This window comes from Myxine glutinosa, chromosome 6, assembly GCF_964187855.1.
Source record: "Myxine glutinosa chromosome 6, kmMyxGlut1.1, whole genome shotgun sequence".
In the NCBI taxonomy this organism is placed as follows: Eukaryota; Metazoa; Chordata; class Myxini; order Myxiniformes; family Myxinidae; genus Myxine; species Myxine glutinosa.
Genome location: NC_136266.1, coordinates 4,135,429 through 4,161,597, shown reverse-complemented (window position 1 = coordinate 4,161,597; position 26,169 = coordinate 4,135,429). Strand labels below are relative to the sequence as shown.

General features: G+C 40.7%; 1 protein-coding gene across 2 annotated transcripts in view; it reads left to right on the top strand.

The window, feature by feature from the left end:
- Positions 1-26,169, top strand: part of LOC137429549 (T-box transcription factor TBX2b) — a 148,543-nt gene that overhangs the window by 117,569 nt on the left and 4,805 nt on the right. Inside the window, exons 4-6 of one of the 2 annotated variants that reach the window (XM_068119546.2) lie at positions 17,214-17,290; positions 19,206-19,321; positions 20,893-21,221. In XM_068119546.2, coding sequence (XP_067975647.2) covers positions 17,214-17,290; positions 19,206-19,321; positions 20,893-21,221 — 522 coding nt within the window. The remainder of the gene's footprint in view (positions 1-17,213; positions 17,291-19,205; positions 19,322-20,892; positions 21,222-26,169) is intronic. The other variant, XM_068119547.2, reaches the window with a different exon arrangement.

Genomic DNA, 26,169 nt, shown 5'->3' with positions numbered 1-26,169 from the left:
AATAATATCACCAATATTATAATTCTAATAAAGTCCAATAAATAATATCACCAATATTATAATTCTAATAAATTCCAATAAATAATATCACCAATATTATATTTCTAATAAAGTCCAATAAATAATATCACCAATATTATAATTCTAATAAAGCCCAATAAATAATATCACCAACATTATAATTCTAATAAAGTCCAATAAATAATATCACCAATATTATAATTCTAATGAAATCCAATAAATAATATCACCAATATTATAATTCTAATGAAATCCAATAAATAATATCACCAATATTATAATTCTAATAAAGTCCAATAAATAATATCACCAATATTATAATTCTAATAAAGTCCAATAAATAATATCACCAATATTATAATTCTAATGAAGTCCAATAAATAATATCACCAATATTATAATTCAAATAAAGTCCAATAAATCATATCACCAATATTATAATTCTAATGAAGTCCAACAAATAATATCACCAATATTATAATTCTAATAAAGTCCAATAAATAATATCACCAATATTATAATTCTAATAAAGCCCAATAAATAATATCACCAACATTATAATTCTAATAAAGTCCAATAAATAATATCACCAATATTATAATTCTAATAAAGTCCAATAAATAATATCACCAATATTATAATTCTAATGAAGTCCAATAAATAATATCACCAATATTATAATTCTAATAAAGCCCAATAAATAATATCACCAATATTATAATTCTAATGAAGTCGAACAAATAATATCACCAATATTATAATTCTAATGAAGTCCAACAAATAATATCACCAATATTATAATTCTAATGAAGTCCAACAAATAATATCACCAATATTATAATTCTAATGAAATCCAATAAATAATATCACCAACATTATAATTCTAATAAAGTCCAAAAAATAATATCACCAATATTATAATTCTAATAAAGTCCAAAAAATAATATCACCAATATTATAATTCTAATGAAGTCCAACAAATAATATCACCAATATTATAATTCTAATGAAGCCCAATAAATAATATCACCAATATTATAATTCTAATGAAGTCCAATAAATAATATCACCAATATTATAATTCTAATGAAGTCCAATAAATAATATCACCAATATTATAATTCTAATAAAGCCCAATAAATAATATCACCAATATTATAATTCTAATGAAGTCCAATAAATAATATCACCAATATTATAATTCTAATGAAATCCAATAAATAATATCACCAATATTATATTTCTAATAAAGTCCAATAAATAATATCACCAGTATTATAATTCTAATGAAATCCAATAAATAATATCACCAATATTATAATTCTAATGAAATCCAATAAATAATATCACCAATATTATAATTCTAATGAAATCCAATAAATAATATCACCAATATTATAATTCTAATAAAGTCCAATAAATAATATCACCAATATTATAATTCTAATAAAGTCCAATAAATAATATCACAAATATTATAATTCTAATGAAGTCCAATAAATAATATCACCAATATTATAATTCTAATGAAGTCCAACAAATAATATCACCAATATTATAATTCTAATAAAGTCCAATAAATAATATCACCAATATTATAATTCTAATAAAGTCCAATAAATAATATCACCAATATTATAATTCTAAAAAAGTCCAATAAATAATATCACCAATATTATAATTCTAATAAAGTCCAATAAATGATATCACCAATATTATAATTCTAATAAAGTCCAATAAATAATATCACCAATATTATAATTCTAATAAAGTCCAATAAATAATATCACCAATATTATAATTCCAATAAAAAAAAATAAAAAAAACACCTTTAGAGGCCATTTTTCCCCGCAAAGCGGGGGTTGGCCTTTTTCGGGAACCGTGGTTGTTGTTGTTTTTCGGTCCCCTTTTTGAAGCAATGTTTTACGGCCAGATGCCCTTCCTGACGCCAACCCTTTTTGCCGCCTTTAACGACAAGCAGGGAATTACCAGTGAACTGGTGCTCAATTAGCCGACCTCAGAAGGATGACAGGCTAAGTCAACCCCCCTGGCGTTAATTCAGCGATCGACCGGGATTCGAACCCAGGATCCTTGGATACTAAGCTGGCACCATAGCCGCTAGCCCAACACCAGGGATAAATAATTCTAATGAAATTATGATAAATAAATAAATGAGATAATTCTAATGAAATCCAATAAATAAAATCACCAATATTATAATTCTAATGAAATCCAATAAATAAAATCACCAATATTATAATTCTAATAAAGTCCAAAAAATAATATCACCAATATTATAATTCTAATAAAGTCCAATAAATAATATCACCAATATTATAATTCTAATAAAGTCCAATAAATAATATCACCAATATTATAATTTTAATGAAATCCAATAAATAATATCACCAATATTATAATTCTAATAAAGTCCAAAAAATAATATCACCAATATTATAATTCTAATAAAGTCCAATAAATAATATCACCAATATTATAATTCTGATAAAGTCCAACAAATAATATCACCAACATTATAATTCTAATAAAGTCAAATAAATAATATCACCAATATTATAATTCTAGTAAAGTCCAATAAATAATATGATCAATATCATAATTCTAATAAAGCCCAATAAATAATATCACCAATATTATAATTCTAATAAAGTCCAATAAATAATATCACCAATATTATAATTCTAGTAAAGTCCAATAAATAATATCACCAATATTATAATTCTAATAAAGTCCAATAAATAATATCACCAATATTATAATTCTAAAAAAAGTCCAATAAATCACATCACCAACATTATAATTCTAATAAAGTCCAATAAATCATATCACCAATATTATAATTCTAATAAAGTCCAATAAATAATATCACCAATATTATAATCTAATAAAGTCCAATAAATCATATCACCAACATTATAATTCTGATCAAGTCCAATAAATAATATCACCAATATTATAATTTTAATAAAGTCCAATAAATAATATCACCAATATTATAATTTTAATAAAGTCCAATAAATAATATCACCAATATTATAATTCTAATAAAGTCCAATAAATAAAATCACCAATATTATAATTCTAATCAAATCCAATAAATAAAATCACCAATATTATAATTCTAATAAAGTCCAATAAATAATATCACCAATATTATAATTCTAATAAAGCCCAATAAATAATATCACTAATATTATAATTCTAATAAAGCCCAATAAATAATATCACTAATATTATAATTCTAATAAAGTCCAATAAATAATATCGCCAATATTATAATTCTAATAAAGTCCAATAAATAATATCACTAATATTATAATTCTAATAAAGCCCAATAAATAATATCACTAATATTATTATTCTAATAAAGCCCAATAAATAATATCACCAATATTATAATTCTAATAAAGTCCAATAAATAATATCGCCAATATTATAATTCTAATAAAGTCCAATAAATAATATCACCAATATTATAATTCTAATAAAGTCCAATAAATAATATCGCCAATATTATAATTCTAATAAAGCCCAATAAATAATATCACTAATATTATAATTCTAATAAAGCCCCATAAATAATATCACCAATATTATAATTCTAATAAAGTCCAATAAATAATATCACCAATATTATAATTCTAAAAAAGCCCAATAAATAATATCACTAATATTATAATTCTAATAAAGCCCAATAAATAATATCACTAATATTATAATTCTAATAAAGCCCAATAAATAATATCACCAATATTATAATTCTAATAAAGCCCAATAAATAATATCGCCAATATTATAATTCTAATAAAGTCCAATAAATAATATCACTAATATTATAATTCTAATAAAGCCCAATAAATAATATCACCAATATTAGAATTCTAATAAAGCCCAATAAATAATATCACTAATATTATAATTCTAATAAAGCCCAATAAATAATATCACTAATATTATAATTCTAATAAAGCCCAATAAATAATATCACTAATATTATAATTCTAATAAAGCCCAATAAATAATATCACCAATATTATAATTTTAATAAAGCCCAATAAATAATATCACCAAATATTATAATTTTAATAAAGCCCAATAAATATTATCACTAATATTATAATTCTAATAAAGCCCAATAAATAATATCACCAATATTATAATTTTAATAAAGCCCAATAAATAATATCACCAATATTATAATTTTAATAAAGCCCAATAAATAATATCACCAATATTATAATTTTAATAAAGCCCAATAAATAATATCACCAATATTATAATTCTAATAAAGCCCAATAAATAATATCACTAATATTATAATTCTAATAAAGCCCAATAAATAATATCACTAATATTATAATTCTAATAAAGCCCAATAAATAATATCACCAATATTATAATTTTAATAAAGCCCAATAAATAATATCACCAATATTAGAATTCTAATAAAGCCCAATAAATAATATCACTAATATTATAATTCTAATAAAGCCCAATAAATAATATCACTAATATTATAATTCTAATAAAGCCCAATAAATAATATCACTAATATTATAATTCTAATAAAGCCCAATAAATAATATCACCAATATTATAATTTTAATAAAGCCCAATAAATAATATCACCAATATTATAATTTTAATAAAGCCCAATAAATAATATCACCAATATTATAATTTTAATAAAGCCCAATAAATAATATCACCAATATTATAATTCTAATAAAGCCCAATAAATAATATCACTAATATTATAATTCTAATAAAGCCCAATAAATAATATCACCAATATTATAATTTTAATAAAGCCCAATAAATAATATCACCAATATTAGAATTCTAATAAAGCCCAATAAATAATATCACTAATATTATAATTCTAATAAAGCCCAATAAATAATATCACTAATATTATAATTCTAATAAAGCCCAATAAATAATATCACCAATATTATAATTTTAATAAAGCCCAATAAATAATATCACCAATATTAGAATTCTAATAAAGCCCAATAAATAATATCACTAATATTATAATTCTAATAAAGCCCAATAAATAATATCACCAATATTATAATTTTAATAAAGCCCAATAAATAATATCACTAATATTATAATTTTAATAAAGCCCAATAAATAATATCACCAATATTAGAATTCTAATAAAGCCCAATAAATAATATCACCAATATTAGAATTCTAATAAAGCCCAATAAATAATATCACTAATATTATAATTCTAATAAAGCCCAATAAATAATATCACCAATATTATAATTTTAATAAAGCCCAATAAATAATATCACCAATATTAGAATTCTAATAAAGCCCAATAAATAATATCACTAATATTATAATTCTAATAAAGCCCAATAAATAATATCACTAATATTATAATTCTAATAAAGCCCAATAAATAATATCACTAATATTATAATTCTAATAAAGCCCAATAAATAATATCACTAATATTATAATTCTAATAAAGCCCAATAAATAATATCACCAATATTATAATTTTAATAAAGCCCAATAAATAATATCACCTCACCACACTTTTTCAAAGTCCCCTCCACCCCTCACATGCACAAAGCTACCTCCTTCCCACCCTCTCTCTTCCAACGCAATCTTCCACGTCCTCCAATCTTATACTTCCCTCTGCCCCCTCTCATATTACAGCTTATTGTGCCTCTTCCCATCACTACCTATCTTTTGGCCTTCTCCTCATCCTTCCCTTTCTCCTCGTTCTTCTGCAATCTACTACACACTATCAACAGCTCTCCCTACCTCCTCCTTCTTCCTACCCTCTCTCCCCCTATTGTACCCAACACTTCCTCCCCTCCCTCTTCTTTAACGGTATGGACTTCAAACATCTGGGGCCTTCGCTCAAACCTGATTGATCTCTCCATTCAGATTGCTTCTGACAAACCAGACGTGATCTGCTTAACAGAAACTTTCCTCCTTCAAGATGTCTCTGATTCCTTAATATCTCTTCCTGGTTACTCCCTCCTCCGGTATGATAGACCTGAGCCTCGTCCTGGTGGTGGAGTTGTTCTGTTTACCAAAAACTCTCTTCCTCACTCTCCCTGCACTGCCCTCACTCCACGACACCCCTGAAGAGTACCTCGGCTTCCTTTCCGCTCCCAACTTTTGTGTTGTACAGTCCACCAAACAGTGATGATTCCATTTACATCTCGCTCACCAACAGCATGGATCAAAACTGTTGGGGACGTCTCTTCGAGGTAGTTGTTGTGTTGTGCAGTCCACCAATGCAAGTCGGGGGCCAAATGTTCCCCATTCTTCCCTGCTGCCTGGATCGGTCTTCGTCACAGTGCCGATCGGTCCCGATGGATTGGCAAATTATCTCTTGTCTCTTCTCTCTTTCTCTCTCTCTAACTCTGTCATGGCCCTGACTTCTTGAAGGTGGGGTACACCATTCTGGATGTGGGGGATATCTGGGTCTCTCCTGGGAGATTGATCGGCTGTGTCTGTGCCACGGGCTTGTTCAAGAGAACTGTCTGGGGCTGCTGCTGCTGCTACTACTACTACTACTACTACTACTACTACTACTACTACTACTAGTACTACTACAACAACATAATGGACCAACTTCTAGCCACTCATCCTAACTTTTTTTTTTCTTTTTAAAATATTTTTTGTCATCATGCCAGCTGGCTGGGTGTGGGTACCTCTCTCACCAGCCATGTCACCTCAGCAAAGGACTTCTGTGACTCACTGGGACTGACACAATCTGTCAATTTCCCGACCCGGACCTCAGTCAACGGTGCATCATCTCTTCTAGATTTGGTTATGACTAACTTCCCTGCAAATGTCTGCTGCTCTTCTTTTTTTTTTTCTTTTTTTTGTTGTTGTATACACAAACCATATAATAAGGGTAGAGGTAGACAAGATGGGGAGAGAAGGGGAAGCACACAAACACAACATTTGAGAGCAGGGACATCGGGAGATCTGTGGGAGGGCTTGGGGGGAGGAGGCATGGGTAGGGGGGGGGAGGGGTGGGAGAAGTAGAGAACACAAGGACACTGCTAGGTCTTCCAGGAAGGAAGTTGGTATTTCAAAGAAGTGAATCTGGGGTGAAATTAGCGGGGGTAGAAAATATCAAGGTTTTGGATTGGGGAAGATAAGAGATGGTGGTGAACAGCTGTTTTAAAGACCTGGAGGGAGGAGAGGGATTGAAGAGATTGAGGGAGTTTGTTCCAGAGGCAGGAGAAAAGAGGAATGAAGGTGTGAAGGTGAGCAGAGGGTCTTGATTTTGGCAGTTTAACCATGAGGGTTGCTGGCAGATCTTGTGCGTCCTGCAGGAATATTTGGGGGACAGAGCACAGAGAGAGCTGGGGGTGCAAGGCCGGAGAGGAGTCGGTAGAAGACAGAAATCTGATCTTCTGCTCCAATCGGTCCATTCGGTTCCAATCGGTTCTTCTGATCATGTGCTTGTTAAAGTGGACATCTCTCTGACCATTTTCAGAGAACCTCCTCAGCGTCAACGAGTCTGGCATTTTCACTCAGGCTGACTGGCAAGGTCTACGAACAGCCATCAATCATCTGGACTGGTCTCCCATCTCTACTGCCTCTGACATCAACTCATCCTGGGAATTCTTCCAAAGCAAACTGCTCTCTCTCAGGCACAGATTTATCCCATCTCGTCTTCAGTTGTCTTACCCTTCCTCCCGTCCATGGTACAAGGAATCTTGTGATGAGGCAGTTGCCCTGAAACAACTTGCCTTCACCTCATGGAAGGCTAATCCAACGGAAGGCAATCTCATTTCCTTTCACAAAGCTCGGAATAAGTGTGTGTCCACCCTCAGGAGAGCCAGGAAACAATATCTCCAAATCCTGGTGGCGTCTGGTCAAATCTATTTCTGGTGTTTATTTCCCCCTCCATCCCCTCCCTTTCCTCAAATGGCTACACAGCTGACTCCGCACATGAAAAAGCTGAATGCCTCAACTCTGTTTGCCTCAAAATCTTGTGTCCCAAACCCATCGCTCTCTGTTCCCACCGTACCCAGTCGAACCCAACTGCTCCTGGACTCTGTGTCCTTCTCTCCTGAGAAGGTGGAGAAATGTCTGTCAAACCTCGACTCTGATTCTGCAACTGGACCAGACGGCATCAGCCACGGGTCTTAAAATCATGCTCTGCCGCTCTATCTCACCCTCTCTCTGTTCTCTTCACCCTCTTGTTTGCTCAAGGTCATCTGCCAGCATCTTGGAAATCAGAAAACATCACCGCCTTACACAAAAAGGTGCAAAAACAGATCCTTGCAACTACAGACCAATCAGCCTGCTCCCAATTGTCAGCAAAGTCATGGAATCCATCATCAGTTTCGACATTAAATCTTTCCTCTTCTCCAATGGCTTGATCTCCGATCGCCAATTTGGCTTCAGACAAGGTTACTCTACTCTGGACATGCTGCTTCTGCTGTCTCAACAATGGATGGAGGTCCTCAATGCCAGACAAGAGATCAGAGCTGTCTCCCTTGACATATCACGTGCCTTCGATACGGTCTGGCACCCAGCTCTGCTCACCAAACTCTCCTCTTATGGTATCCATGGAAATCTCCACGCATGGCTTCTATACTCCCTCTCCTGTTGTCGACAACGTGTGGCTCTTCATGGAATTCTCTCATCTCCCCTTCCTGTCCAGGCTGGAGTTCCTCAAGGCTGTGTTCTGGGCCCTGTGCTCTTTCTAACCTTCATCAATTATCTCTCTGGAAAATCCTATTTATCTTTTTGCTGATGACTCCACCCTCTGCCATATCATCATCACAAGGTGGTCAAACACTCGGAACATGTCTTTCAACCCTGACAAATCTTACCCTCACTATGTCTCTCTGAAAGGACCGTCTGTTGTATAACCCTCACTCTCCCTCCCTCCTCCTCCCCCCCCCCCCCGCCCCATCTACTTTCTCAACAATCTGCTTGAATAAGTTATTCTGCTGAAGGTCGCTCAAGATCTGCCAGCAAACCCCATTCTGAGGAAACTGCTAAAATCCAGACTCTCTGCTCACCTTCACTCTTTCATTCCTCTTTTTCCCACCTCTGGTACAAACTCCCTCACTCTCTTAAATCCCACTCCTCCCTCCAGGTCTTTAAAACAGCTGTTCACTGCCATCTCTTGTCTTCCCCCACCCAAAACCTTTATCTTTTCTACCCCCATTAATCCACCTCAAACCCACCTCCTTCAAATTCCCTGTTTTCTTTCTTGAAGGTCCCTGTGGTGTCCATCTTGTTTATCTCGTGTACCCCGCCCCAACGCTCACTTCCACAGATCTCCTGATGTCCCTGTGGAGGGAGGTCAAGAGTGTTGTGTCCTGTTCGTACATTTACGATGGAAATGTTAATTCCACTTGAGGTCGTTTCACCATGCGATATGCTATCACCATTTGAGTTGCTCCACCACACACCACTACAGGTGTATCACCATTTGAGTTCCTCCACCACACACCACTACAGGTGTATCACCATTTGAGTTGCTCCACCACACACCACTACAGGTGTATCACCATTTGAGTTCCTCCACCACACACCACTACAGGTGTATCACCATTTGAGTTGCTCCACCACACACCACTACAGGTGTATCACCATTTGAGTTCCTCCACCACACACCACTACAGGTGTATCACCATTTGAGTTGCTCCACCACACACCACTACAGGTGTATCACCATTTGAGTTCCTCCACCACACACCACTACAGGTGTATCACCATTTGAGTTGCTCCACCACACACCACTACAGGTGTATCACCATTTGAGTTCCTCCACCACACACCACTACAGGTGTATCACCATTTGAGTTGCTCCACCACACACCACTACAGGTGTATCACCATTTGAGTTGCTCCACCACACACCACTACAGGTGTATCACCATTTGAGTTGCTCCACCACACACCACTACAGGTGTATCACCATTTGAGTTGCTCCACCACACACCACTACAGGTGTATCACCATTTGAGTTTCTCCACCACACACCACTACAGGTGTATCACCATTTGAGTTGCTCCACCACACACCACTACAGGTGTATCACCATTTGAGTTGCTCCACCACACACCACTACAGGTGTATCACCATTTGAGTTGCTCCACCACACACCACTACAGGTGTATCACCATTTGAGTTGCTCCACCACACACCACTACAGGTGTATCACCATTTGAGTTTCTCCACCACACACTACAGGTGTATCACCATTTGAGTTGCTTCAACACACACCACTACAGGAGTATCACCATTTGAGTTGCTCCACTACACACCACTACAGGTGTATCACCATTTGAGTTGCTCCACCACACACCACTACAGGTCTATCACCATTTGAGTTGCTCCACCACACACCACTACAGGTGTATCACCATTTGAGTTGCTCCACCACACACCACTACAGGTGTATCACCATTTGAGTTGCTCCACCACACACCACTACAGGTGTATCACCATTTGAGTTGCTCCACCACACACCACTACAGGTGTATCACCATTTGAGTTTCTCCACCACACACCACTACAGGTGTATCACCATTTGAGTTGCTCCACCACACACCACTACAGGTGTATCACCATTTGAGTTGCTCCACCACACACCACTACAGGTGTATCACCATTTGAGTTGCTCCACCACACACCACTACAGGTGTATCACCATTTGAGTTGCTCCACCACACACCACTACAGGTGTATCACCATTTGAGTTGCTCCACCACACACCACTACAGGCGTATCACCATTTGAGTTGCTCCACCACACACCACTACAGGTGTATCACCATTTGAGTTGCTCCACCACACACCACTACAGGTGTATCACCATTTGAGTTTCTCCACCACACACCACTACAGGTGTATCACCATTTGAGTTGCTTCACCACACACCACTACAGGAGTATCACCATTTGAGTTGCTTCACCACACACCACGACAGGTGTATCACCATTTGAGTTGCTCCACCACACACCACAACAGGTGTATCACCATTTGAGTTGCTCCACCACACACCACAACAGGTGTATCACCATTTGAGTTGCTTCACCACACACCACTACAGGAGTATCACTATTTGAGTTGCTTCACCACACACCACGACAGGTGTATCACCATTTGAGTTGCTTCACCACACACCACTACAGGAGTATCACGATTTGAGTTGCTCCACCACACACCACTACAGGTGTATCACCATTTGAGTTGCTCCACCACACATCACTACAGGTGTATCACCATTTGAGTTGCTTCACCACACACCACTACAGGTGTATCACCATTTGAGTTGCTCCACCACACATCACTACAGGTCTATCACCATTTGAGTTGCTCCACCACACACCACTACAGGAGTATCACCATTTGAGTTGCTCCACCACACACCACAACAGGTGTATCACCATTTGAGTTGCTTCACCACACACCACAACAGGTGTATCACCATTTGAGTTGCTTCACCACACACCACACACCACGACAGGTGTATCACCATTTGAGTTGCTCCACCACACACCACGACAGGTGTATCACCATTTGAGTTGCTCCACCACACACCACAACAGGTGTATCACCATTTGAGTTGCTCCACTCAAATGGTGTTGTGAGGTAAACATGACAGGTGTTGTGGGGAGCACATTGTACGCGGACGATCTGGTCGTTGGGGTAGAGAGTAGGTGAGAGATGCAGGAAGTACGGGGGGAGTGGATGTCAGTTTGGCAGCAGAGAAAAGAAATGAATACCTGGTTAGAAGGGAAGGAGATCAGACAGGAAAATTGGTTTGAGTACCTGGGGGGAACCGTGACCGGGGATGATAAACAGAGGAGGATTCAGGTGGTGCGAATGCGTGAAGAAGGGTGGAGGGAGTAATGGCAGACAGAAAGGTATCATGGAAATTGAAAGGAAAGGTTCTGATGTCGTGTGTAACGCAGGCCTACCTTTACGGTCTGGAGACGGTGGCACTGACAGAGAGACAACAGAGGGTGCAGGTTTGCGAGAACACCTGGGTCAGGAGGATTGTGGAAGTGAAGAGGGTGAATAGAAGGAGAATGGATGAACTGAGGCAGGAGATTGGTGTGCAGGTGAGCTTGATGGGGAGATTGGTGTGCAGGTGAGCTTGATGGGGAGATTGGTGTGCAGGTGAGCTTGATGGGGAGATTGGTGTGCAGGTGAGCTTGATGGGGAGATTGGTGTGCAAGTGAGCTTGATGGGGAGATTGGTGTGGAGGTGAGCTTGACGAGGAGATTGGTGTGCAGATGAGCTTGATGGGGAGATTGGTGTGCAGGTGAGCTTGATGGGGAGATTGGTGTGCAGGTGAGCTTGATGGGGAGATTGGTGTGCAGGTGAGCTTGATGGGGAGATTGGTGTGCAGGTGAGCTTGATCGGGAGATTTGTGTGCAGGTGAGCTTGATCGGGAGATTGGTGTGCAGGTGAGCTTGATGGGGAGATTGGTGTGCAGGTGAGCTTGAAGGGGAGATTGGTGTGCAGGTGAGCTTGATGGGGAGATTGGTGTGCAGGTGAGCTTGACGAGGAGATTGGTGTGCAGGTAAGCTTGATGGGGAGATTGGTGTGCAGGTGAGCTTGATGGGGAGATTGGTGTACAGGTGAGCTTGATGGGGAGATTGGTGTGCAGGTGAGCTTGATGGGGAGATTTGTGTGCAGGTGAGCTTGATCGGGAGATTGGTGTGCAGGTGAGCTTGATGGGGAGATTGGTGTGCAGGTGAGCTTGATGGGGAGATTGGTGTGCAGGTGAGCTTGATGGGGAGATTGGTGTGCAGGTGAGCTTGATGGGGAGATTGGTGTGCAGGTGAGCTTGATGGGGAGATTTGTGTGCAGGTGAGCTTGATCGGGAGATTGGTGTGCAGGTGAGCTTGATGGGGAGATTGGTGTGCAGGTGAGCTTGATGGGGAGATTGGTGTGCAGGTGAGCTTGATGGGGAGATTGGTGTGCAGGTGAGCTTGATGGGGAGATTGTTGTGCAGGTGAGCTTGACGAAGAGATTGGTGTGCAGGTGAGCTTGATGGGGAGATTGGTGTGCAGGTGAGCTTGACAAGGAGATTGGTATGCAGGTGAGCTTGACGAGGAGATTGGTGAAATGAGGCTGAGATGGGCTGGACATACGGTGCGGATGGGGGAAGAGAGAATGGCAAAGAGAGCAGGTAGGTTGAGGGAACAAGGTAGAAGGAAAAGAGGTAGCTGACGGTTGAGACGGGGGGATTGTGTGAGTTGTATTGCTCCATAGTGATTGGTGCGGAGAGATATCATTAAGGTAAGGTAAAGGTGCTTGGAGTGTGGAGAAGAGCAAGGTGGACAAGTATCGTGGTTAAGGTAGGGCGCAAGGACACAACTACTGTGAAATACCGAACATTATTCGCCGTTTGAGTTCAATGATACCACGACGCAACCTGTCGGCAGTATCAATATGGCGGGCGACTTCAGTGTGACGTCATAACTAAGGATGAAGAGGATTAATATTTCGACTTCTAATCCCAAAATTACTTTATAAATCTGAAAAAGATTCATATCTATTTTGTCGAGTATCAGGGGATAGATTAACGTTGAGGCGGTCTCAGTATTTGTGCTCACCTTCAAGGGTCTTAGAGGTCTTTAGTCGTTTCAGCAGTCCAAAAAGGTACTTTCCAATGGTACGTAATTAATAGACAGTCACACGGCTTCATGTGCCTCCTTAGCTCACCTGGAACGACGTTCAGGTGAGCTTATGCGATGGAGCGAAGTCCGTCTGTGAACACTTGAAACGTCTTCTCCAAAACCGCTGATGGGATTGCGACCAAATTTGGCACAAATGAAATTCATCCGTGATTTACCAATCTTTGTTCATGGCATTGGAAAAATTGGGGTCTGACGAGGTACAGGGGGTGGGGGGCGGGAGGGTTGCCCCCCAAAATAAGTGTTTGTTTGTTTAAAGTCTGAAGATTATGTTAGTATGATTGTATATACTGCACTGTCTCCTAGCAACCATTGAAATTGGTTTAAAATACCTTTTTGTCGGTGAAGTATCTATCTATAATTCCAGTAATCTCTGTGTGTATGTGTGTGTGTATGTGTGTGTGTCGTTTGTCTGTGACCGCTGTTTCTCGACAACCACGGGTCCGATATACTTGAAACTTGCCAGGTATATTGCTGGGGACCCGAGGATGTGCCTTTTCAAGGTTTCATATTAATCGGAGAAGTAGTTACCGAGCTATGGCGATTTATTTACCAAACTCCGCAAGCCGTTCGCTTTGGCTTTGCGAATGGACCAAACCATTTCATGTAAATAGAGGGGGGGGATTGTCACCGTACTCGCAAGCCGTTCGCTTTGGCTTTGCGAATGGACCAAACCATTTCATGTAAATAGAGGGGGGGGGGATTGTCACCGTACTCGCAAGCAGTTCGCTTTGGCTTTGCGAATGGACCAAACCATTTCATGTAAATAGAGAGGGGGGGGGGGGGGGGGTTAAATTTTAGATATATATATAGTACGGGCATGCCCTAGTACTGTTAATTCTACCAGGTGAGCACCAGGTGTCTTGCCCCATGTTTTTTTAGTTTTTATATAATGTACAAAGATATCAAGTGAATCAGTTGAAAATTACTGATTTATGTAGATCTTGAGCTTTGGACCTCAAAACAATCAGCTTCTAGCCGTGAGGATCGGAGAAAGATATGTGACCTGAAGGCGACACCGACACACACACACACACACACACACACACACACACACACACACACACACACACACACACACACACACACACACACCTCGTTTTTTCATTTCTGTTTCTCACAATTCTATCTCTCTCTTTTACACACACACACACACACACACACACACACACACACACACACACACACACAATTCATTGTACAGTATCATTGCAAACCTCAAACATAATTTCTCCACCTAAAGCAAGAACGTCAACCCATAAGCAATTGACTAGTTTCCCGACTGCATGGATCATCAGCTGGGCACCGTTCTTCCTCGAGGTTTCGATCCTTTCAGCCCAGGACCTCTCCAAACAGCGGATCCACAAGCTCGATCATGGATCCACATCAATAGGTGGTACATCAGTAGATCTACAACCTCGATCATGGATCCACATCAATAGATGGTACATCAGTAGATCTACAACCTCGATCATGGATCCACATCAATAGATGGTACATCAGTAGATCCACAACCTCGATCATGGATCCACATCAATAGATGGTACGTCAGTAGATCCACAACCTCGATCATGGATCCACATCAATAGATGGTACGTCAGTAGATCCACAACCTCGATCATGGATCCACATCAATAGATGGTACGTCAGTAGATCCACAACCTCAGTTGTGTCCAGGCAGTCAGTCAACCCATCAATGCGCCAACATATTGCATCGCACATTTGCTACAGGTCAATAGGTAAACTATATTTGAGGTTTTGCATGTAATTAATTCTTTAGTTTCTTTTAACTTGTAACATCTAGCCGTTACTGTACAATTAATTATATTGTTTGTGGTTTTCATGCTTTGAAATGTAGTTGAACAAACATAAAATATTGTTGCGGTTTTGAGAACCCACACATATAACATCATTAAAGGTTAAAGGTTGCACCCCATAGATAGGCCACAAGCAACACATAGGTCACCTTAGGACGGTAGTTATTTCTTAGTATGTGTTTAGATAAGCCCATGTCCAGTCGTTGCATCTGCGTTGTGTCAAACAAATAAGAGTAGGCCCCCATCCGTTCATTTTGGCAGCCTCCCTCCAAGCGACGCCATTGAGCGCTCTTCAGTCTATACCCCATCGGCCCTCCCAATTTGTTACGATCCTTGGCCAGCAGCCTTCGCTGCCCTTGGGCTCGCTCAACCCAGCCCAAAAGCCATGAGGTGAAGCCTGGAAAAAGGGGGCAGAGCGCAAGGATAGAGGTGCGGCCACGTCAAGCGGCCATCAGGGCGGAGCCGGTAAGCCATCACCAGCCAACCAGGGCTGAGGGGAGATCGCCTGACCAGGCATGGTTGGGGCTTCCAGAGCGTTCGCTGGCTTGGCTTATAAAAGCGCGGACACAAAGCCCTTGTGAGGGACTTACGCAGCAGCGCTCATTACAAAGGACTGGCCAGAAGAACTTCGTGGTATAAAGAGCGCATTCAGAAGGATTGGTACGAGAGTTGAGTACGAGAGGGAGAGACACGCTGTGGCAACCAGCTTTACAAAGGGCGAGCGCACGGCACGCATTGCCGAGAACTGCAGCGTGCAGAAGGACATTGGGGAAGGGGTGATTGGAGCGAGTAATACCCCCCAGCTTACCGACCTTTCCCGTCACTATATTTGTTCGCTCGCGCCTACGCTACGCGGAGAGCTGCCTGCCGGGTTTCCACCATCGTCTGCTGGTACGAGTCGGGGACCGGACGAGCTGGGAACGCCATCGCCGGACCTTCCACCCTACCTCCTAAGCGTGAGTCTGCGTCTGAGAGCGAACGGGCCCGAGTCCAGGGAATAAGTTAAGACTGTGATTAAGGCTGCCCTGTGTACTTTTTCTTCCTCTTCCTTGTACATTCTTTTATTTTCCTCTTCTTTGTACATTGTTAATAAATTACCTTGTTCTTCCTGGTTTCTTCCTAAATTCGATCGTCCTAGTCTTTTCTCCATTGGGTACGTGTGGCACGATCCCAACCGCTATAATCGGGTTAGTCCTTGTTAACGGCCCGAATCGCGGCTCGCTTCACTCGGCGTGTCCACTAACGCCGTGGTTCGGGCGGGAGTTATTCCCTCATTTCCGGTCAGCGTTAGTACTTAGGGAATAGCGAATCACTAGTCCTAAAAACCCGACCTAACGCTGCCCGGGAAGGACGTAATAACCTCCAGGATTGCGTCGGCCAGATAAAAGACAAGGGGATTAACCCCCCCTTGATAAGGGGAAGGCGGACGTTGGAGAGCCGCAACAATATCATATAAATGTAGTTTAACAAACACATTAAAATCACATCAACAAAGAATAAACACACACACACACACACACACACATGTACACATATACATACACACACACACACACACATGTACACACAGCGACACACACACACGTTTAAACCCAATTTTTGAGCATTTGAAGCGAGTGTAGAAAGTCTGAAGCAGCACACTGATGGATGCTCTTTTGTACTCACCTTCCTCTAATTACTCCCAGATCACACAACTCAAGATCGACCACAACCCTTTCGCCAAAGGCTTTAGAGACACGGGGAATGGACGACGTGAGAAAAGGTAACACACATAACAAATGAACCTTAAAATGATCATCATCGAAACTTTAGGACGTGTGTACTTCTGCTTGAATCCAACAGAGGTAGAGCACTTACCTTTGAGCCGTCTCACCTGAGTGCAATTCCCAATCCAGCTATATATTGTGGGTTTGTGCATCTCAGGCAAGGTGCTGCATCACATGATACACCCTCCGTGAAGGTGTTCCGTCTGCCAGCATTAATTGGTAGACATTAAAGATCCCGTGGTGTTTTTCGTAAAATGTAGGTGAGGCATTGCCAACATATTGAACTAACTAGATGGTATTCATAGAATACTTACCATGCGCAGTCAACTTGGTGTAGGCCAACTCTTCTGTTTTTGAATGTTTCTTTTTTTTTGGATCCAATATGGCTGCCAGACAACGTGAGCGATGACATCAGAAATGTATATTCTCTAATATAATTGTTGCATAGATCATGCTCAATAAATTTCAAACTGATCAGAGTAAGCGTTGTCCCTGTCCAATTGTGACGTCGTAATTATGGCACCAATGACGTCATCGTTAACAACACCTATTCCCCATATGGGGTTATCTACAATGAGCCACGTTTCAATGTTTAAAATGCTGACACGGCACGTACTTTACTTTACTGAAATGCAGACACAAATGTTATATTTTCATCAAAAATCGTCGGAATTTCACCAATTCTGTTTTGGTCGTGTGTTAATATACCTCAGCGATCGACAAATCTGAAATCAGAATTTTATTTGAGGTCAAAATGACCCCGTGAAGTCGCTCCGTACTTTGCCTGCTCGTCATGTGCAGTGTGATAATTAATTCCATGCCCACGCTAGAAGACTCTTCACGCAATAACAACTTCGAACTTCCAGACCATACATCCAATCATCTTGAAATTTTGCACACGTTGCACTTCATTACATCTTCTAGAATAAAAAGTTTCACGTCGATCAATGAAGCGGTTCAAGAGTTATAATTTTTTTTTTCGTTTATTTATATCTGCCAAACCACGTGACCTATCGCAAATTCCAAAAGGTGATTTTAGCAGACTAATATGCTGAACATATCTGTGAAGTTTCCCCTCGACAGGATCACAAATGAGGGAGGAGCTCAGTTTTAAAAGTTTATGCTTAAAAACGTCATAACTCTGAAACCATGTGAAACATGATGTCATTCTCCACTGACCTTTTGTTGGTCATGGTTATGCGATTCTGCCTGCAAAGTTTGGCCTCGATCTGTTCAGTCGTTTGAGAAAATTGGATTTTAGTGGTTTTTCACTAAAAACAATATGGCGTCCGAACCACGTGACCTACGTCATTATAATTTTATTTCTGCATCAATTTATACCGAGAAGATGCTCAAGAAATTTCATACTGATCGGATAAAGTTTTTTACTTGTCGAATTATGACGTCATAACGGCGGCACCTATGACGTCATCATTCACATGTTATTCCACATGGAGAGTTCTTTGCAATGAGACCTGTCTCAATTATTTATGTGCAGCGGTTTTTGAGTTAGAGGTGCAATGTTTTTTGTTTTTTTCCAAGATGGCGCCCATACCACGTGACCTGTGACGTCATAATATTCACTAAAATATTCTACACGAGGAGGCCCTCCTATGGTGAAAATTTCATGTCAATCGGACCAACGGTTGCCAAGAAAATGAATTTTTAAAATGCCGACACGCATGTACCCGAATGCTTAACCCTGCCGCGAGCGCACGGTAATTACAAATTCCTGTCCTAATTGCCCATGGGAAAGCAATGGCAAGCCACCCAATGTCGTCCTTGCCCACCATGAGGTTCTGCCTGACGTCATTTACCAAGTTAATTGTGCAACATGACCTTGGATGCAGGATTGATAGATACACCTGCTCAACATAAATAACTCCAACCTTTTCATCTGTGACGTCACAGGAGACAGCTGGCTTTACATTGTCTGCAGGCGTACGCAGACCAACATTGTGGAACAGATTCCACAGAATCTTCTGGTACTCAGGGTACCAGCTCTCCAGCCTCTTGTTCAGACACAGGTATTATAGTCCTGGTGTAACACTCATGCACACACACAGTATTAACATAGAAACAGAAATTTTGGATGACAGGCCAGAGGTAAAGGTTAATCAAATAATCGCTAACAAGTAGATCCAGAATACCTTAATTATAATAGTGACAGAGATAATGGTGACATAAACATCATAACTTGATCCGACCACCATTGAATGCGTGTCAGACTTGAATACCAGTCATGGAGGACATGCAGTTGAACATGTAGCTTTGTCAGACTTTTAATACCAGTCATGGAGGACATGCAGTTGAACATGAAGCTTTGTCAGACTTTTAATACCAGTCATGGAGGACATGCAGTTGAACATGAAGCTTTGTCAGACTTTTAATACCAGTCATGGAGGACATGCAGTTGAACATGTAGCTTTGTCAGACTTTTAATACCAGTCAAGGAGGACATGCAGTTGAACATCTAGTTTTGTCAGACTTTTAATACCAGTCATGGAGGACATGCAGTTGAACATGTAGCTTTGTCAGACTTTTAATACCAGTCATGGAGGATATGTAGTTGAACATGTAGCTTTGTCAGACTTTTAATACCAGTCATGGAGGACATGCAGTTGAACATGTAGCTTTGTCAGACTTTTAATACCAGTCAAGGAGGACATGCAGTTGAACATCTAGTTTTGTCAGACTTTTAATACCAGTCATGGAGGACATGCAGTTGAACATGTAGCTTTGTCAGACTTTTAATACCAGTCATGGAGGACATGCAGTTGAACATGTAGCTTTGTCAGACTTTTAATACCAGTCATGGAGGACATGCAGTTGAACATGTAGCTTTGTCAGACTTTTAATACCAGTCAAGGAGGACATGCAGTTGAACATCTAGTTTTGTCAGACTTTTAATACCAGTCATGGAGGACATGCAGTTGAACATGTAGCTTTGTCAGACTTTTAATACCAGTCATGGAGGACATGCAGTTGAACATGTAGCTTTGTCAGACTTTTAATACCAGTCATGGAGGACATGCAGTTGAACATGTAGCTTTGTCAGACTTTTAATACCAGTCATGGAGGACATGTAGTTGAACATGAAGCTTTGTCAGACTTTTAATACCAGTCATGGAGGATATATAGTTGAACATGTAGCTTTGTCAGACTTTTAATACTGGTCATGGAGGACATGCAGTTGAACATGTAGCTTTGTCAGACTTTTAATACCAGTCATGGAGGACATGCAGTTGAACATGTAGGTTTGTCAGACTTTTAATACCAGTCATGGAGGACATGCAGTTGAATATGTAGCTTTGTCAGACTTTTAATACCAGTCATGGAGGACATGCAGTTGAACATGGAGCTTTGTCAGACTTTTAATACCAGTCATGGAGGACATGTAGTTGAACATGTAGCTTTGTCAGACTTTTAATACCAGTCATGGAGGACATGCAGTTGAACATGGAGCTTTGTCAGACTTTTAATACCAGTCATGGAGGATATGTAGTTGAACATGTAGCTTGCATTTGTAAGAAGAAGTGGGAGGAAGCTGACATTTGCACTTACTAATGGTGATGTCCTGGTATGACCCTTGGCGTAGCAGACGCAGCAAACACAGGAAATGGCGATGCAGCGGGTGAATGCGCAGATTATGAATCGGATGAAGGAAGGGCCGATGGCACCACAAATTTGGATGCCGAGCCTGTGGTCCGTCAGGCTGATCGTGCGTCATGGTCGAAGAGGCCATGGACGGAACGTGGGGCCACACCAAGCCTCCGAGTGTCGGCTACCCTCATGCACCCTGCCGCTCTGGCCGGGCTCGCTCACTACTTGGCTGCGATGCCACCCTTCAGCAATGTCTCATCAAGTGAAGGCCGACGACCAGCAACAGGACCACCCGTCTCACCCTTCTCGTTACTTGGCTTTCAGGTGAGCCTTTAAAACATATACATTACCTCCTCCACTGAAGGTGGATGGAGGTTATGTTTTCATCCCTGTCTGTTGTTTATCTATCTGTCTGTGACCAGGATATTTCAAAAAGTTGGGGATTGATTTGGCCGAAACTTGTTGGACAGGTCGGATGTGTGACAAGGACAACTTTATTCAATTTTGGTGCAAATTCAAATCCAGATCTGGATCAGAGCATTTTAATAAAACTCAAGAATGCAGAAACAGACGTTGCTGAAATTTGGAACATATTACCTCGACGTACAAAGCATTTACTTCTGAAATTTGGAACATACCAGCAACGGTACCCGCCCTATGGGCAGGGCTTCAATTGGGAGGCCCAAATGAAAAGGTAAAATATCGGAAATTGAAGGCTTTTTTTTTTTTTTAAACGATTCATCTAAACATCCGTTAAATCATATCACACGCAAATCATCAAAATCTAAACAGTATCTTACTATAATTCACCAAATGTCCCACAGTGATTGATACACTATGATCGTGATCGTGAATCGTGATCGATAATCGTGTTCACAATCGCTATGTCGTATGTACTCCCGATACGTGTTTCCTTCAGTTGAAATGGGTTAAGGTGGGTTTTCACGGGACACGCGAACGGTTCGCGAAGGATGCGAATGTCGAAAAAATGGCAAAGTCCAACATTCGTATTTTAGGCTCCAAAAGTTCGCCAAACATGCGCGGGGGTTCGGAAGCGTCGTCAATTGTTCGCAGGAGTCGTTTTTTGTTCGGCGGGTATTTCAAAAATGTTCTAGATGGGTCTGCCTAATGGGCTACGCCGTAAAAACGCGAATTTGCAGAATGCTTTTCCGCGAATAGAGAAACAGATCACATTTTATCACCCACTAATACGCGGAACCGCAAATAGCGAGGGTCCAACAGTATAAATATACATATATACACACATTACACCCCTTTAGAACATCGCAAATAATTAAAAAAACATTTATTGTAAACCGCTGAATGGAAAAAATTGAAACTTGGCACATTGTCAAGTACTCCCAATGGGGAACAAAAGCATGATAATGATGACTTCATATGTGGTGGTATACCAGCAAATATTTGTTTTAATCAAATTCCTTATCTTAAAAATCTGAAATTGCATGCACCTGATCTATGACCCATTTGTATTGAAATATGAAATTTATGACATCATAGGTCACATGGTTTGGCAGCCATATTGGATTTAACCTAAAACATTTTTTTAAAACATCTTCTCCCAAACCACTAAATTGATTGACTCAAAACTTTACGTGTGTTATTGACTAGGAATGGCAATTAAAAGATGATCACGAATAAACATCATTGGTCACATGGTGTGGCAGCCATATTGGATTGAAGGAGAATATTAAATAATTATATCTGAAACTGCTTATCCTATCGATGCCAAATTTTATAAATATCATCTAACACCATTGTTGCATATATTTTATATAACTTCTTTATATAACTTCGTCGACTTTACTTCCGGGTCATTCGCCTAGCAGGCTGAGCTGAGTCGGTCGTCCTGTGTATTTGATTGATTCCGTTGGATTTAGCGTGTACTGTCGTGTTGTGCTTTGTGTGAATGATTGTGATGGATTCCTGTTTCGTTTCCTGGCTTATGGCGGCGTGTCTGCCCATGACATTTGCAGTACTTTGGTTTTTACTCGCCACCAAGTTGAAAATTTTGAACTGTAAGTACCCGCCATGTTTTTTCGTTGAGCCTCACGCGGCCCCGGTGTGCGCCTCTCAACAAGACAGTTCTTTTCCCCATCTCGCCCCATCGCCCGGCCTATCGCCCGGCCCATCGCACGCCCCATCGCCCGGCCCATCGCACGCCCCACCTCTGCATGTACCGAGCTCGACTATCCGCTCTAACTCCTCTATCCCGAGGCCTATTCGCTACACTCGGCAAAAACTTTTGTCTTTAAACAACACCACTCGATTGACTCCTGGACTCGTCTCAGGCCTCAGAGAACTTGAAATCGGCGTTGGTCTCCCGAGAAAACGCACAAAGCGAGGCGGGAGGAGAAAGCAGAGAAAAATACCGATTGTGATTTCTCTTCGCGACCAGCGACGGCCCGACCCACATTTTAATAATTCCTGCGAAAAAGTGTCCCCTGTCAACTTCAATAACCTCATCTATCCCTGTAGAACATACACAGCACCAAAACAACACCGTTCTGACCTGTATCTCGCCTTATTCAACGCTCAGTCTGTAAGTAGTCCTGACAAGCGAACCGAAATTACCTCTTTTATTCAAGATAATGATATCGACGTGCTTTTTCTGACCGAAACTTGGCTCTGACCCAGTGGCGACGAAGCGAGGTGTGCTGATCTCACCCCACCTGGATACACCCTGCAGTCATTTCCTCGCTCCTACAGGGGTGGGGGCGTGGCTGTTATTTACAGAGACAACTTCTCTCCCTTTGTCTCCTTCACCACGACTTTTTCCTTCGACCATTCATCCTACGAGCTAGCCCATATCACCTTCACTCTGTCAGAAAACACTTCATTTCTTCTGCCTTTACCGACCTCCATCTAACCGGAAAAACAAGCTTACTGACTACGTTCATGACCCAGCTTCCTAATCTGCTCGACCACTGCAATACTCTTCCTGGTTTCGTCTTGATTCTTGGAGATGTCAACGTCCACTACGACCAACCACAACATCCTCTCACTTCAAAGATCATTGACCTCCTTTCTACTTTTAGTCTGTCAGTCTGTCTCCCAACCTACACACGTTAAAGGACACATCCTGGATTGGTTAGTGCACAGATGCGATGATCAGTTGGTGCAGTCCACGTCAGTGACCTGTGCTATCACCTCGGACCACTTCTGTGTCACCAGCCACCTGAGTATTGCTGTTCCTCATCTTCAGCCCACCTTCATCACTGCCCGCAACATTAGTGCCATCGACCGTTCCGCCTTTAAAGAGGACCTTCACACCCGTCTCTCTGGCCGTTCCCATGTCAATGCAGAAGACCTCGACTGTTGCCTCCGCACAGCGTTGGGCTGTCATGCTCCAGCGACACGGCGCGCCGTTCCCAGACGCAGGAGTACTCCGTGGTTCAGCGCAGTCAGCGACGAAGTCAGGGCTGCCAAAAAGGGACGACGACGTGCCGAGAGACAGTGGCTGAAGACTGGCCTCACAGTCCATAAACAGTTGTATAACATAGCTAAAAGACTCGTCATAAAAATCATTCTGAAAGCAAAAACGTCATATATTTCTGATCGGATTACTAGGAGCTCCTCCTGCAAGCAACTGTTCAGCATTATCAACCGCCTGCTTGCCACCAAAAATCAATCCGTTCTTCCCACTGTATTTCCTCAAAACGAACTACCCCAACGCTTCCTGCATTTCTTTCACAATAAAATTCAGTCAATAAGAAACAATCTTGACAAGCAGTCACTCCTTTCCTTCGATGATGCTGAACACTGCTTTCACGGACGACCTCTTAGTTCGTTTACTCCTGTTACTGAGGAAATTGTCAAATGTACAATCCTTAAGTCAAACACAAAAACATGTGATCTTGACCCCCTTCCCACCGATTTGTTCATTGAGTGTTTGGACACCCTCCTCCCATTTATTACTGCAGTTATCAATGATTCTCTGACTACGGGTTCATTTCCGCTTCTCTTTAAACAAGCTCTTGTTAAACCACTTCTTAAAAAGCCCACCCTTGACCTTAACGACATGAAAAATTACCGTCCTATCTCCAACCTGTCTTTCCTGTCAAAGATCACAGAAATAATTGTGCTATCACAGATGAATGACCATCTAGTTTCAAATAATCTTTTCAATTCTCGCCAGTCAGCATATAGACCAGGCCATAGCACCGAGACCGCTCTCCTAAGAATAACCAATGATCTTCTGACCTCTCTTGACTGTGGTAAGGTTTCCGTTCTTGCTCTTTTGGACTTGTCTGCTGCCTTTGACACGATTGACCATAGTGTCCTAATTCGTCGTCTTGAAATCACATTTGGTATAACTGGTACTCCCCTTTCTTGGCTGATGTCCTATCTTACTGATAGAGTGCAAACAGTTGTTGTCAATGGCCAGAAATCAGCCCCTTCTCCGCTTTCCTTTGGCGTTCCGCAGGGCTCGGTCCTGGGACCTATCCTCTTTCTTTTGTACACTCAGCCTCCATTTAATCTTGTTGCCAGACATTCAGTTGATCACCACGCCTTTGCGGACGACAATCAGCTGTACAAAGGAAGCACGATTCAACAAATCGTGCCCACTGTTGAAGTGTTAGAAGGCTGTATTGCCGACGTGAAGGCGTGGATGACCCAAAACAAACTTCAGCTGAACGATGCTAAAACAGAGTCTCTGATTGTAAGATCGCACAGATGTCCTCTACAATGTTCACTTCCTACCACTATTCATGTTGGTGAAACCGATGTAAACTTTGCTTCGTCGGCCAAGAACCTTGGTGTGGTTTTCGACTGTAACATGACATTTTCCAAGCAAGTACTTCAAACTTGCAAATCAGCATACTTTCAGCTGCGAAAGATCGCATCCATTCGCCACTTTCTTACTCCTCAAGCTGCTCTAACTCTGGTCTGTGCCCTTGCCCTCTCAAGGCTAGACTATTGTAATTATTTGTATGCTGGCTGCCCTCAGTTTCTCTTGGATAAGTTACAAAAGGTTCCAAACTCTGCCGCTCGTCTTGTCTGTAAGGCGAAAAAGTCTGACCATGTTACTCCGCTTCTTGAATCTTTACACTGGCTGCCTGTCTCTGCTCGTGTGCAATACAAAATTTGCACACTATGTTATAAATCATTGTGTGGAGCGGGACCTCACTATCTCTCCGATTTGCTCACTCTCTATAAACCTCGTCGACGGCTTCGTTCAAGCGACGACTCTGTGACCTTAGAGCCGCCGCGCACCAGCACCAAGTCATTTGGCGAGAAATCCTTTTCCTTT